General features: G+C 39.6%; 1 protein-coding gene across 2 annotated transcripts in view; it reads left to right on the top strand.

Moving 5' to 3' along the window:
- The window catches only part of kmt2a (lysine (K)-specific methyltransferase 2A), a 161553-nt gene continuing 145819 nt past the window's right edge, over positions 1-15734 (top strand). For both annotated transcript variants that reach the window (XM_073029965.1, XM_073029966.1), the window contains exon 1: positions 1-199. In XM_073029965.1, the coding sequence (XP_072886066.1) occupies positions 17-199 (183 nt within the window). In that variant the 5' untranslated portion in view covers positions 1-16. The remainder of the gene's footprint in view (positions 200-15734) is intronic.

Raw genomic sequence — 15734 nt, forward strand, 5'->3', positions numbered from 1 at the left:
AAACAGACTCCCTAAAATGGCGCACACAGCTCGGACTCGTTTCCCAGCTCGGCCCTGGAAAAAATCAGGACGCTCGCGTATTCTGGGCTTGAAAAATGATTTTAAATGCGGTTTCGACGCCGCATTGCCAGTCTCTGCCGCTATCAGCAAAAACCTTCACAAGTTTCATGACCTCTTCGGAGAAAGCAGCAGCAGTGAGGTAATTTTTTTTGAAGAAGGATTTTTTTTCTTAAATAGTCCTTTTGAGGAATGTACGGGGAAATTCATAGGTTCAGCATTTACTGAAGTGGGAAAAGTCTCTGTAAGATTTTTCAGTAAGTGGTGCTGGTCAGGACCGGCCTGTGTGACAGATCTGACATCCAGGCACCAAGAGGGGAGGTGGTCGGATTTTTTGGGCAGCAAAAAACGCCGTTTTCTACTGGGAACGTGTTTTCATTTAAAGTTTTTTGTTTATTAAAAACAAAATATTGTATTCTACAATATATTAACGTTACGTTACCCTGAGCTGGAGTTGCACCCTGGCTCCAGCATTTCTAATCACCTGTTTGGCGGGCTTTCCTCCAGCGACCGCCATCATGTTCATGATGCAAATTCTGCCTAGCTTTTTAAAATATACTGCCTTCGCACTCGCTTCATGCCACTTACTTTCAATGCTTGTGTATGCAAATGTGCATTTTAAAATTGCATCATTAATTTTCCATTCACCGTATATTTTCTGTAGCATTTGCAAATATCCGGTCATCAACTTCAAACTGAAATTAATTTTATTTCTATGTTCAGTGGAGTCAGGGGTTTTTTGGGGTAGGGGTTGCAGTTGTTAGTACAGTCTCATTAACCTTGACTCATGTTTTTGAGTTGACAGGGAATAAAGTTTGCTTTTTAATTTGGTGAATTCTTAGCAAACCCTTTCCTAACCACACCCCCCTGTCCAGTATTTCAGAGCTTTTATGATTCAATTTTGTATACTGTTATGACTCGATTCAAATTGAAACCTGAGTAATCTAGATTGTTGCAGTTTAAATTGGAAAAAGCCCCTTTTGGTACTGTTTAAAACAAATTTAATTCTTTGCATATAGTTGTATTGAGCAACTTGTATTGCACTTTTGCAGAATGTGTATTATCCCAGTTTTGCTTGGAGTAGTCCACATTGCTGTTCTTGTGGTTTTAGGTACAAGTTTTTGAGACTGATGTTAGCTAGTTTAGGAGGATATTATCTACTGGAATTGAAGAAGATGCTTCACGGATTTAACTTTCAGCAGAAGTACCATGTCAAGGGACTTTGATTTTAATCTCTATTAAGTGTCAAAATGCTTATAATGCTTGTGCGTAGATGTTATTGTTGTAATGTCCTTAGAATTTCTTAAATATGCTTTCAGATGGGTCTGGTTGTGGGTGTAATAAAGTGGTGGTGGTGGGGGGGGAAGGAAGCACCATTGTAAAAGTGAATAGTTTTTTTGTTAGAGTTCATGCGGTGGGGAAAAATCTTAAAATGATGTGCAACAAATGTAGGAACATGCAGTGCTATTACGTATATATATTTGTGACTAAATATTTAAGAAAAGTCTATAGATGAGTAGCTCTGGAGTATCCAGTTAAAGGGCAGGGGGATTATATTTCCTGCAATGTACTGTCCATGATGTATCACCTGATTACCTTAAAATGCAGAATTGTCAGTTTTCCATATTCCTACAAACCGTCCTCTTGACAGTATTTTAGGTTTGATGTAAAATAAAATATGTGGCCAGCTTCTGTTGATCATGATGAAAATATTCAATCCTTTGTCAGACTTTTTGATATTATTCAGCTGATTTTTGCACGTCTGAATCTGGCAGGTGAGTTTGATTTGTCAGAGACCATCACTAGCTTGAACTTTGTGGGCACTGATCTATATTACACAGACACACTTGTTAATATTTTTAGGAAGAAGCCAAGTTTGGGAATCCTTTTCCACTTTACACAGCTGTAATCTTGGAATGCTGGGACTTGTAGTATGACCTCTGACATTGCTGACATCATCGAAATCCAGTGATGGAACCTAAAGTAATTACTTGTATGGGAGTGTTTCACAAATACTGAATACTTGCGCTATAAGGGGTGGAATAGTTTTCAGAAAACTCTGTCATCCACTTGACCAAGGACATAGAGCAATAAGTTTTACACTGAGCTTTGTATATAATTTTTTGGATGCAGGTTTTCTATTTGTTTACTTTTGTATCTTCTGATTGCGAATAAACTTTTATTGGCCCACCCCCCACAGATTTTGGAGAACAAAATGTTTCATTGGTATTGTAAGTGACTTGTGTTTCAGCAGATGCCAATCCCACACTTCTCTGAGATCTACATAACCTAGTTTGATTTTTTAAAATTGTACCTTCTTTCCACAACATCCCCTTCCTTCAAATCAACATTTTTCAGAGCAAATCATGTTCTGGCTGAGATCAGCTGGGATGATATACAGGTGATTTTAAAAAGTGGAACCTTTCAGTCTGAATGATGCAGTATCTAGGGTGGAATGCTGAATAGAGTGCTTGAAACCTATTTGTTTAAAGATGAGATTTCAGACGATTGCAATGACACTTGTTATTGTTGAAAACTTTTTTTTTCCATCTCCCCAGTGCATTTTTAAAATAACATTTTCTGTCGCTTACTGATGCACTTTTCACTTGGGTTTAAATTTGTAACTTCAATAATGATTCGGGGGTTGCATCTCCGGAAGTGAATTTACTGATCCATTTTCAGCACATTGTAACAAGATATACAGCAACACTTTGGAGAGTTATTCTCAGAAGATAAGTTTATATGTATTTTATTTATTTATTGAGAAACAGCACGGAACAGGCCTTTCCGGCCCTTCGAGCCACACTGCCCAGCAACCTCTGTTTTAACCCTTGCCTAATCATAGGACAATTTACAATGACCAATTAACCTATGTCATTGGACTTTTGGAGGAAACCGGAGCACCCGGAGAATATCCATAGTTCCATGGGGAGGATTTATAGACTCCTTATAGATGATATTGGAATTAAACTCAGATGCCCTGAGCAGTAATAACTGCATAAAAGTACTGGACACTGACAGAGAAGAGACGCTAGAAACACTTAGCAGGTCGGCTAGCATCTGTAGAAAAGAAACCTAAGCATCAACTCACTTTCTCTTTCCTCAGATGCTGAGTGTTTCAAGCATTTTGTTGTTGATTTCAGATGTCCAGTTGATTTATTTTCATATACTGAAAACTTCATAGTGTAAAGCATAGAAGGAGAAAAGTGATTATATTAGATCTACATAATTAGGGCACAGCTGAAATAGTTTGTACAAATCTGTGTGCCGTAATGCATAAAACGTGATAATCCTGGAGAGGCAACTTTTATGAGAATGTTTATAGGTCTAGAGAATTAAAGTTCAGAGGAGAGACTAAGTTAGGACTACTTGTTTTGAGACAGACTGAGTAAAATGTAAGTGGCATAAAATTGAGGCCTAGATGCAGTGAGTAGACGGATTTATTTCCTTCCAAAAAGTTACCAACTGCAATATGAATTAAAGTTCATTGATAGAATGATTCAGGGAGTTTCTTCACTTCATTAACAGGTCAAAGAATGGGAATAAAGGGGGTCTTTTCTGGTTGGCTGCTGGTGACTAGTGGTGTTCCGCAGGAGTCAGTGTTGGGACCACTTCTTTACACATTATATGTTAATGATCTGGATGACAGAATTGTTGGCTTTGTGGCCAAGTTTGCAGGTGATACAATGGTAGCTGGAGGAGCAGGGAGTGTGCAGAAGAACTTGGACAGATTAGGAGAATGGGCAAGGAAGTGGCAGATGGAATACAGTGTATGGTCACACACTTTGGTAGAAGGAATAAAGCTGTAAATTGTTTTCTAAATAGGGAACAAATTCAGAAATCAGAAATGCAAAGGGGCTTGCCATCCTGGTGCAGATTCCCTAAAAGTTAACTTGCAATTTGAGTCAGTAGTAAAGAGCCTTTGACTGTTGATGGAGAGAATGTGTTCAGTAGTGGGAGAGTCAATGACCAGAGTAATAGGGCGTTCCTTTAGAACATAAAAGAGGAATTTCTTTAGCCAGAGGGTGGTAAATTTGTAGAATTCATTGCCACAGACAACTGTGCAGGTCAATGGAAATATTTATTTGAATTTTGTTTGGAGATGCAGCATGTTAACAGGCCCTTCTAACCCAATGAGCCTGCATTGCCCAATTAACCTTTGGAATGTGGGAGGAAACTGGAGCACCCAGAGGAAACTCCCGTAGTCACGGGGAAAACGTACAAACTTCTTACAGCAGTGGAATTTAACCCGGGTAGCTGGCGCTGTAATAATGTTTTGCTAACCACTCTATTGTGTCACCCTCAAAAGGTGAGGTTGATGGGTTCTTGATTAGTATGGATGTCAAAGGTTACGGGGGGGGGGGGCAAGAAAATTAGGTTGAAAGGAAAAATAAATCTGCCATGGTAGAATGGCAGAGCAAACCCGATGGGCTCTGTCGCCTAATTCTTTTATGTCCTATGGCCTTGTGCTGCTTTGCATGTTTATATTTGTGATTGTTGTATTCAAAGCTCTCTAAATGAGAGCTGTGAAGGTGGAATGAGGCATCAAAAGGGGTTTAATATTGTAGAAAGCCTAGAATAATATAGGCAATTTTAGGGTGCAAGGGAAATTAGAAGAGCAAAGGGAAGACGTAAAAATAAAATCAAAGAGTATTTTTGAGTATGTTATGAATAAGGATCAGTAAGGTAAAAACAATGTCCAGTATGGGCCTTAATCATGTGGGCAAGGTTCTTAATAAAAATAACTACAAAAGATCTGGGTAGTGTTGATGTAGTAATGTGTGAGACAGTGGATGGGATGAGTTAAAAGAGGAAGTATTAAGTAAGGGTTTAGCATCTTTGAAAGTGGATAGATTCCTATGCCTAGATGAATTGTATTCCAAGCCTGTTAAAAGAAGCAAGAGAACAAATTCCTCTCTGATGCATGTGGTCCAGATCCCTCTGAGGGGAAGGAGAGACTGACTATTTTAGTGATTTCCATCCACAGTAAATTGTAGGGTTACTAATATTGCTTTAAAAGAGAGGCAAAGATGCACCCCACATTACAAGGCAGTTATGTTAACTTTAGGTGTGGCATATTCTCAGAATCTGTTCTGAGGGATGGTGATTATTTAGATGGTTGTCAATAAATTAAAGGTAGTGCTCTATGACTGACTATAGACAGTCATAGACAGTATAGATTTAAGGCCTTGTTTAGTTGAATTTATTTTGAGGAATTCTATGATAGTTTCTTTTTGATACAGTTTATATGATTTTAGGTAACGTGGTTTGGCATTGTTGAGTTTTGTAGGCTTGCAGTTTTGGGGTGCAGATTTTGATTCTGAGTTCTGGTGGTGTCTGTTTCATGTTTGCCCTGTGACTGAGTTTGGCTGCTCTTTAGGCACCGTCATCCGAAAAATATGCTGTTGGGTTAATTGGCTGCTCTAAATTATCCCTTAACATTAGTAAGTGGCGAAAGAATCGGGGGAGGGTGATTGAGCACATGAGCGAGGTCCAATTGCAGGGCTGTTGGGAAATGAGACTGATGGGATTAGTTTGTGTGAGCTTGTAGGGACTCTGGGCCATATGGCTATCTCCTGTCTTGGATGAAATAATTCATTGTAGAAAAGCTCCATACAGCAGACTGATCTGTAAAGTTACTGGATCAAAAAGTTGCAAATGCTAGTAATCCAAAAAATAAACATAATGCTTAAAATACTTAAAAGTTCAAGCAGCATCTGAGGGGAGTGAAATGATCAGAGTTTCAGTTGAGAATCTTTTGAGTACTTCCAGCATTTTCTGTTTTGGTCAGAAAAGTAAATTTACATGGGATTCTAAGGAGAGTCTAATTTTGATCCAAATTTTGATCATTGGCACAAAGCAAGAGAGTAAGGATATTCTTTTTGTCTGGGAGGCTATTTGCACTGTTGCACTGGGGGTTTGCCAAGGCTCAGTAATTGATCCCTTTTTGTTGGTACATATTGGCAGATTTGTATGTAGGGGGCATGATGAAGAACTTTGTCAATAATACAAAAATTGGTTCAAAAAATAAATTGCTGGAAGAACTCAATGGGTCTCGCAGCATTTGTGGAGACAAAGGAGTGGTTGGCATTTCAGGTTGAGATTTACATCAGGATCAGTAATGATGTTGAAGAAAACAACAGAGGGAGAACAGTGAGAGGGACTTGTAGAATCCCTGTCAAAGAGAGGAAGAGCAGTGGAGTAGTATGGAGACATAAGGCAGAAGGCGTTGGAATTTGGAGCAAATAATAAAATGCTGGAAACTCTAGGTCAAGCAACATCTGTGAGGGATTGTTGGTGTTTTGGGTTGATGAAAATTCTGCCCAACTAATCATTTGCATGATCTGATTAGTTGGGAAGAAAAATGGCAAATGACATTTAATCTAATTTATTGTGATATAAAGCAGCTAAGGAGGTGTAACAAGACAAAGAAATGTAATAAGAGGATATTGGACCAAGAGATTTAGAGTGCATTGTCACTAACTTTAAAAGTAGCTGGACAGAGAGGTAAGATGATTTAAAAATGTATACAAGAAGCTTCTCTTGATATATGGAGACAATACAAGAGTAAATAGACTGTGCTGTAGTTACATCCAATACTTGTTAGGCCATTTCTGGAACTTTGTGTAGCATTCTGGTCATTCCAGCAAAGATGTGATTGCTGTAACAAGGAATAAGGAAGGAGTATAGAAGAGATTTAAGATGGTCTTACCAGGACATGGAAACTGAGGGAAGACTGCATAGGTTGGGGTTACTTTATTTGGGGCAGAGAACACCAAGTGGAGAATCCCATTATATATAGGGATAGAGGGGGTCGAAAATGAGATGCCAAAAATTAGGGAGAGGAAATGGAAATTAATTGGTGGAAACAGGAAAACAGTAACATAAGGATTTGGAACTTGCTATCTGAATGGCTTGAGATGGAAATCATCATTGCATCTTTAAAACAAACTGAAATGTTGTTGAAGAGCAATATCTTGTACGATTTGCAGACAGAATATTGGAAGTAGGATTAAGGGTCGTTAGGTCTTTGACCAAATGACAGTCTCCAGTGTCATGAGCAGTCTATGATTCATAAAATTGTTGGCTAAGTTTTGGAATTTCCTGTTAAATGAACGTAGTCGTACATTCTATTATGTTTAGATTTCAACCTGATTTATTTGGTGGCTTGCTAACTAGAGCACATAAGTTTAAATGATAAGTGGGAGAATTTAAAAAAAAAGGAATTCTAGGGGCAAGGTTTCCACCCAGAGAGTGGTCCATATATGGAATGAGCTGACAAAGAAGTGGTTTCCTCAAAAGTGTGGTTTGCTTCAGAGCAGATTTGATTTTTAATAAATGAATTCCTTCTACTTTGTTCGAGTTCTCAGTTTTCATGAGAGGGTAGCTAATGTTGGTAGAGAGAGTGGGGAACGCTTCACAGTAGTGCCTTGTGTTCTCAACAGCATTATGTTTTCCATTCAGATTTTTGGGGGCAGTGACAGTCTCTTTTGGTGTGGCTGAAATTGCAGGTTGACTTTAAAGGAAACATTGAAATATTTTTCTTTCAGTTTGAGATGTTTGGGTTGGACCAATTACTTGCTCAGCCACAGTTTGAAGTTATAACTAGTTTTGGTATAGTGAAGTAAATACCGGTAACTCTTAATGCTTAAATGTAAAATGTTTTTACATTTTTACACAATGTCTTTTTGCAATTATAGCTCTGTAATTCTTTCTATCTTGAAAGTGATGATGCTGTGTTGTAGGTCTGAATGTCATTTGATGCCTCTTCACTTAGTGATTTGTGTTAGGTGTACTGATGGGTTATCTGATTTGGAAGAAGGGTCAATTTTTACCCAATGTCATATGACTTAAGTGTTCCAGCAGAGGGAGCAATGTGTATGTTTATTTCACATGCATTTAAATGTTTTGCCTTTGATTCTGTTACATGTTAACTTTTTTTGGTTTGTAAGCATCCACTATTTTCCTGTTCCAAAGAAAACTAAGGTATTATGTCTGAATGATTGGCGTCCTGTTGCACTCACCTCAGTCATAAGCAAATGCTTGGAGAGGCTGGTCAAGGACTACATCTGCAGCATGCTACCATCCACACTGGACCCTTTACAATTCGCCTACCAACATAACCACCAGACAATGCTATAGCTACAGCACTGCGCATCATCCTCTCTCACCCGGAGAAGAGGGATGCTTGTGTTAGAATGCTGTTCTTGGATTACAATTCAGCGTTCAACACCATAATTCCTCCCAGGCTTGGCAAGAAACTCAGAGACCTTAGCCTGCACCTCACCTCTGCTCTCCTGACCCTCAACACAGGTGCCCCCTAGGGCTGTATCCTGAGCCCCCCCCCCCCCCCCCCCCGTTGCCACACACAGCTCCAATCTGCTGATCAAATTTGCAGATGACACGATATTGATGGGCCTTATTTCCAGCAATGATGAGATGGCCCTCAGAGGAGAAGTCAATGCCCTGACACAGTGGTGCCAAGAAAACAATCTCTCCCTTAATGTCGAAAAAATGAAGTTGATCATAGATTGATCTTACCTGGACTGTACATACTGGCTATGTGATGAGAAAAGCACAGCAGCACCTCTTTCACTTCAGATGGCTAAACAAATTCGGCATAACTACCCAAATCCTCAGGACTTTCTGCAGGTGCACCATTGAGAGTGTCCTGACTGGCTGTGTCACCGCCTGGTACAGGAACTGTATTACCCTCAATCGATGAGCACTGCAGAGAGTGTTTCGGACAGCTCAGCGTATCTGTGGATGTGAACTTGCCTCTATTCAGGACATCTACAGCAGCAGGTGCGTAAAGAGGGCCCAGAGGATCATCAGGGACTCCAGCCACCCCAACCACAAACTGCAGCATTAAGGCCAGGACCAACAGGCTCTGGGACAGCTTCTTTCACCAGGCCATCAGATTTATCAATACAAATTGATCTGATTGCATATCTGACTGTACACACATGCGTGCAAAACAATTGTGCATAAAATCATAATGTTTGGGCACATTTCCCCTCTTTATTGCTTGTACATTGCAATGGAGACACAACCTAAAGATTTTTACTCCCTTGGATGTAGGAAATAAATTAATAGGACTATTAATTCACGCTTCTCTGCTGAACTGGGGAATATCCTTACTTCGAGAAAGAGCCTTCCATGGTTCTTTGATTGGGAAGCTTTACAATTGAATTGTTAGGTTTTATGAGTGCACTAGAAGTAATCATACTTATTTAGTTCTCCCATAAACACAACAGTTCAATTTATATAACTTCAGAATGAGAAGAGTGTCTTTGGTTATGCAGCATGTTCCCTTTTAGGCAGATCTTGTCATCTCTAATACTAGAGTTTAAATTTGCAGCTCTTCTGAATTCAGTACTGTACAAGGAGCATATGAAGTATTTTTTACACAGTGTGGTAGGTCCTTGGTATAGATTACTGGGGGTAATAGTGGAATCAAGCACAAACATGAGAAAACCTGCAGATGCTGGAAATCCAAGGAACACACAAAATGCTGGAGGAACTCAGCAGGCCAGGCAGCATCTATGGAAAAGAATAAGTGGTCAATGTTTCAGGCTGAGACCCTTCTTCAGGATCAGCATTTTGTGTGTGTTGCGGTAGAATCAATCAGTTTGGAGTTCGAGGTTGTTAGATAGACACATGAATCTGAAGGGAATGGAGGGATATGGATGATACACAGGAGAGGACATTTACTATGTTGGTATCAAGATCAGCACAACATCAAAGGCTGAATGGCCTGTCCAACACTGTACTGTTCTATGTTGCATCTCATTGCACATTTGTCCATCTACACATGGTATATTTGGGCTGTTGCATTTGCGTACATTGAAGTGATTGATATTAGAAAGTCATTTCTCATCCAAAGTTGATTGTAATTCTAAACTTTATTCTAAAATACATACTTAATTTGTATCTTGGAATTCATTTAGTGTAGTAAGCACATATCTTAGAATCAATAAAACAAATCCTGAATAAGGATTGTTTTGAATCTACTTAATAATAATTTGCTTAGAAATAGAGGTGAGGGATAAATATAAAGTGAAATTTTTCAAGAATTCTCATGCTGTTTTTGGGTGAATGATGCCATTAGCTGAGTTGGAAATGAGACTGAAATCTAGTGATGCTGGCATAAAGAAATATTCTGTTCACCTGTCAGAGAAAATTTATGTAGAAATTAGCCAGTTTAAGTTCTTGCAGTAGGATTCATAGATTTGTTCTGAGTTTGCAGAAGAAATGGTCTTTTGTGTTCAGTTGCAAAGAGTTTAAATCACTCAATATATTAAATAATTACAGTTGGCCCTCCTTATCTGTGGGGGATTGGTTCCGGGACCCCCCGTGGATACCAAAAAACGCAGATACTTAAGACAGTGGACTTTAGGACCCAGCAGAGCTCTGGACCTTATTTAACCTGTCTCAGTGCGGTGGACTTTAGGACCCGGCGGAGCTCAGGACCCGCTGCCCGCAGTGTTTCTGTTCCGTTGATGGAAAACGATCAAGATTGAAAATAAAGTGGAAATAATAAAGCGATCGGAAAGAGGTGGAACACCATCAGTCATTGGAAAAGCGTTAAGCTACAGTCGGTCAACGATCGGAACAATTTTAAAGGATAAAGTGAGAATAATGGAGCATGTGAACGCCCTGCTACAATTATTACTAAGCAATGCAGTGGTTTAATTATTGAAATACATACATTTCTTAAGTGTTTTATATGCATAGAAAGGTAAAATATATGCTGTATACTAAGACAAACGTTTGACTAACTGACGCTAAATTATACCGGATGTACCTGTTCCAACTTAAAGAACTACCGTGTTTTTTTTTTCCGATTCCTGATCCGCAGTAACCTATGCACATTCTCCTGTATACTTTAAATCATCTCTAGATTACTTATAATACCTAATACAATGTAAGTGCTATGTAAATAGTTGTTATACTGTATTGTTTAGGGTAGTGGTCGCCAACCCGTCGATCTCGATCAACTGGCCGATCTTTGAGACTTTCCCAGTAGATCCCAGAAAAAAAATAAAAATAAATACACAAATACTGTTGAGAGATTGTTTCCGGGTTGTGGGGTTTTAGTTCCGTTCTTTCTGCCCAGTGCGCATGTGTGTAGCTCTCCCGCACTATACAGTGTACTTCAGTTGTCCCCAACCACCAAGGTCATCAGTCGCCTAAACGCAGTGATACCCTCTCGCCAGGGATCACTAGTTGGCCTTGTGCGGCTGGCGGGAAGTGCCGTTGCTACTGGCCTGGAGCGCGGACAGATGGGCGCTGCCTCTAAACCTGTTTAGTACACTGAATGATCGTGGGGAACCTGGTGCTAAAATATTCGCAGACGACTTAATTTGGGCTCAGCATTTCGTAAATAGCAGAGCAGCTACTGCACTGTGATCTACTGACACAAATTTTTGTCGGCCAATAGATCCTACGGGGGGGCACCCTGTCGCACTCCTTGCTTGGTCGCTCTCTCCGGACTGCGACCGCCGCGGCCCCGGTACGGTGACCTCCGGTCCTGACCTTGTCCTCTCACCCCAGCCACGACCAGCCGCACCTGGCCAAGGCATCTGGCGGCGGGCGGGAGACTGTCTAATGAGGCAATGAAGTCCTCAAAACTGCTTTGGTACCCTGAGTCCAAGCACCTCACACTGAAAGACAAACGCGTTGAATTTTGTGAGTGGAAAAAACGCGAGCAAGCGGGACAGAAGCTAAGTGGCAAGAGCCGCGAAAACGAAATTGCGGAATAGACTGGACATAAGGAACCTGCTTCGAGTATCGCTATATTCCGGTCGTGTTTAACACTCTCCCCCCCCCCGGCCGGTCTGCAAGAATATTGTCAATATTAAACTATTAAACCGGTTCGCGGTGCAAAAAAGGTGGGTACCCCTGGTGTTTATACATTATTTCTACTTCTGTGTTGCGGGGTTTTACTTCCGGTCTTTTCTGTTCCGGTGCGCATGCGTGTAACTAATCGATCTGGGGTCGATCTTGCTTTTCACTAAGACTGAGGTAGGGGATCTTGGGCTTAAAAAGGTTGGTGACCACTAGTTTAGGGAATAATGACAAGAAAAAATAGTCTGTACATGCTCAAACAACAAGTGCTGGAGAGAGAACTTCCGGGTTTTCCCGATCCGCAGTTGGTTGAATTCGGGCATGTGGAACCCGCAGATAAGGAGGGCCAACCATACTCAGTTTTCAACTTTTTGTCCCTGTACAATGCATATTTCTAGCTGAGAGACAAAATTCTGGCCTCAGCTGGACTAAAGTGTAAAAAGCAAGTAATGTTTACAAACTCTCATACTTTCTATCTTCAGTGTTCTTCTCTTGAAGGTAGTCTGTCATACTGGCTGAGCTTCATGAGAAATGATGGCTCTTTTTTTTTGCCAAAGTTGTCTGAATAGTAGTGATGGTATGTTCATATTATAAATCATATTGTGTATGTACTGTTTGAGCTTGAAAGGGAGATGTAACTTCCTAAACCATCTGAAATTTGTAGAATACATTAAATCATTAAATTCTAAAATAACAAATTCAGAATATGAGCAAAAAAAAGTAGTTCATCACCAGTGAGCTTAAAGGCAAAGCTGCATGTTAATTGTATTCTACTGTGCAGTGGTAGCAATAGGAATTCAGGTCTAATCTGTCATATGGGGAAAAACTATAATGATTTACCTGAGGTGGTGGTATAGGCATTCTGCTTTTTAAAACAAAGGTATTAAGGAATTTTACATGAGGAAGTGTCTTGGTCACAAATCATTACTCTTTCTCGTATATGCCAAAAGCAGGTGCATCGTGGACCAGATCTCCTGGTAGCTGGTTGACAGCTACTCAGAATGAACCGGAAAGGAAACTCTATCTGTGTTGTATTTGGATACTGTTCAAAGGAGATCTCCTGATGTTGCCCATGGAGGAAGTTGTAATGCTGTTGTGAGTCTGTTTCATCACTTTATATATTAACTCTCCTTACTCTACAGAGGGATAAGAATAGGTTACTTTTCTGTTAAGGAAATTGTGTGATCTGAGACCAAGCTCACTAGATTTTGCATTCATTGGGCACCATTTGGCAGAGTTTTGTCACACTAAATATATTACAACGCTCAATAATCTAATGTTTGTGTCAACACCTTGTAACACATTACAGCGCACTACTAAACATGAAAACTGAGACACTTGAATTGTTGGAGAACAGGTCTGTCACCACATTTAGTGGTCAGCAAAAATGTGGCACATGATAATACCCTGAGCAAAGTTTGTAACCTAATTCCCTTAAGTATCTTTTGATATTTCTAGAAAATTTTTCTTCAGTAATATCAATACAGAATGCTGCTGCTCAGCAATAGTCTTTTCTCAATGATGACTGTTGTATGTTCTCCCAACTTCCATTTCTGAAGTCTACAATAAATTACTTGGACTGCCTGGGCTTTTATTGTATGCTTGACTGTTCCAAGTTTTTCAGTTTTGCATCTTCCCACCACAGTCTATATTTTCCATTTTCACCTACAGGTTTCCCCCACAATCCTATGAAACCGTTTGTAAGCCGAAATGTCGTAAAGTGAAGAAGCAATTACCATTAATTTATATGGGAAAAATATAAATTTTTGAGTGTTCCCAGACCCAAAAAAATAACCCACCAAATCAAAGCAAATAACACATAAAACCTAAAATAACACTAGCATATAATAAAAGCAGGAATGATATGATAAATTTACACCCTATATAAAGTAGAAATATTGTAGGTGCAGTGTAGTTTCACTTATTAAACTCGGGAAAGCAGCGAGCCAAAATTGATTTGGAGAAAAAGAAATCGGCACGTACACGCATGCACAAGGCTTCACGGTCATTGTAGTCTTTCTCGGGGTAAACACATGTATAAAGCAGGCGTCTTTTTTTTCGTAAAAGCGAAAATCCTCTTTGGTTAGCGAGAACAGGTACTAATGTAAGTCTTTCGTAACAGCGAGTTGTCGTAAGGTGAACGTTCAAAAAGCGGGGGCCACATGTACCCATCCATCAATTTCAGTAACTTTTTGTATTTTATTTCATTACTTGATCAACATTATGTTTACTCAGCCTTGATTGATCCTAAGTAATTCTAGGCAGTTTGATGGTACAAAACATTTACTCATTAAGCTTTGAAATCAAATAAAGATAAGCAGAAGAGAATTTGCAAATACTGTTGGCCATATTGAAACCATGCATCTCACTGGGGAAGGGAAATTGACTGGACCATTAATCATCTGGTACCTTTGTGGGGGGGGGGAAACACAACTGATTTCCTGATTTATATAAGCCCTGCTCTACCACTTCTGTTTGGAACCTGCAGACAGCTTTCACTACTGTAATCTTTATGCTGCTGTTTCTTAGCTCCACCCAAATCAGTTTGATCATTTGTTGTTTGGAACTTCAATCCTTATAGCCATTTTCCCAATCTTTATTATCTATTTCCATTTTACACATTTTTAAAAAAGATTAAGTATCTTGGAACTTTAAAAACATATCACTCCAATGATAATACCTGTTATTTCCACCTCAGTGCATGTGCTGTGTGTTCTGTATTCGGGTAAAGGAACTTCAATTTTTTTTTGTATGCCTTCTCTGACTAAATGAAGTATACTTGGGTGTCTAGTATACTTGGGTGTCTAAGTACCATTATTGTTACCCTACCTTATTACCTTGCTTTTAATCTAAAGTCTTCTCAATTCACTCTCACCATTCCCCTCCAATTCTCCTTATTTAGTTTAAAGCTTTTTTAAAGCCCTGGATGGTTGATTTGCTCACACGTCATCCCATTCCTATGCCACAGAACACCTTTCCCTAGAACTGATGCTATTTCCCCAGGAATTGTTACTAATTTTTTCCACACCAATTGTAGAGCTACACATTCAGTTTCATCCTATTGTTAATATATTGGTATCTGCAGTACTTTTCATGCAAAACATCCTGTGTCTTCAACTTGCAATATTTATCTTATAAATGCATTATTTATTTCCCAATTCTTTCTTGTCTATATAACTCTGTTAGTTTACTCTCTCTGACTTGAGACAGTTCCAAGAAATATCAGGGTGCTCTTTTTTGATTACAGCTTGGCATTTAACAACACTGTCATTCTCTCAAAACTAATCAGTAAGCTCCAAGACCTGGGCCTCAGTACCCCCTTGTGCAATTGGATTCTGGATTTCCTCACTTGTGTAGACCCCTATCAGTCTGGATTGGCAAAAACATCTCCATAATCTCCATCAGCACAGGAGCACCAGAGGGATGTGTGCTTAGCCCCCTGCTCTACTTGGTTTACACCTATGACTGTGTGGCTAAGTACAGTTCCAACTCCATATACAAGTTTGCTGATGACTATTGTGGGCTCTATCAAAGAGGGTGATGAATCAGCATACAGGAGGGAGATTGAAAACTTAGCTGAGTGGTATAATAACAACAACCTCTCACTCAATGTCAACAAGACCAAGGAACTGATTGTAGACTTAAGGAGAGGGAAACCAGAGGTCCATTAGCCAGTAATTGTTGGAGAATCAGAAGTGGAAAAGGTCAGTAACTTTAAATTCCTGGGTGTCACTATCTCAGAGGATCTGTCCTGGACCCATTATTTAAATATTATTGTGAAGAAAGCATGGCAGAGTCTCTACTTTCTCAGGAGTCTGCAGAGGTTT

This window comes from Hemitrygon akajei, chromosome 26, assembly GCF_048418815.1.
Source record: "Hemitrygon akajei chromosome 26, sHemAka1.3, whole genome shotgun sequence".
Classification (NCBI taxonomy): Eukaryota; Metazoa; Chordata; class Chondrichthyes; order Myliobatiformes; family Dasyatidae; genus Hemitrygon; species Hemitrygon akajei.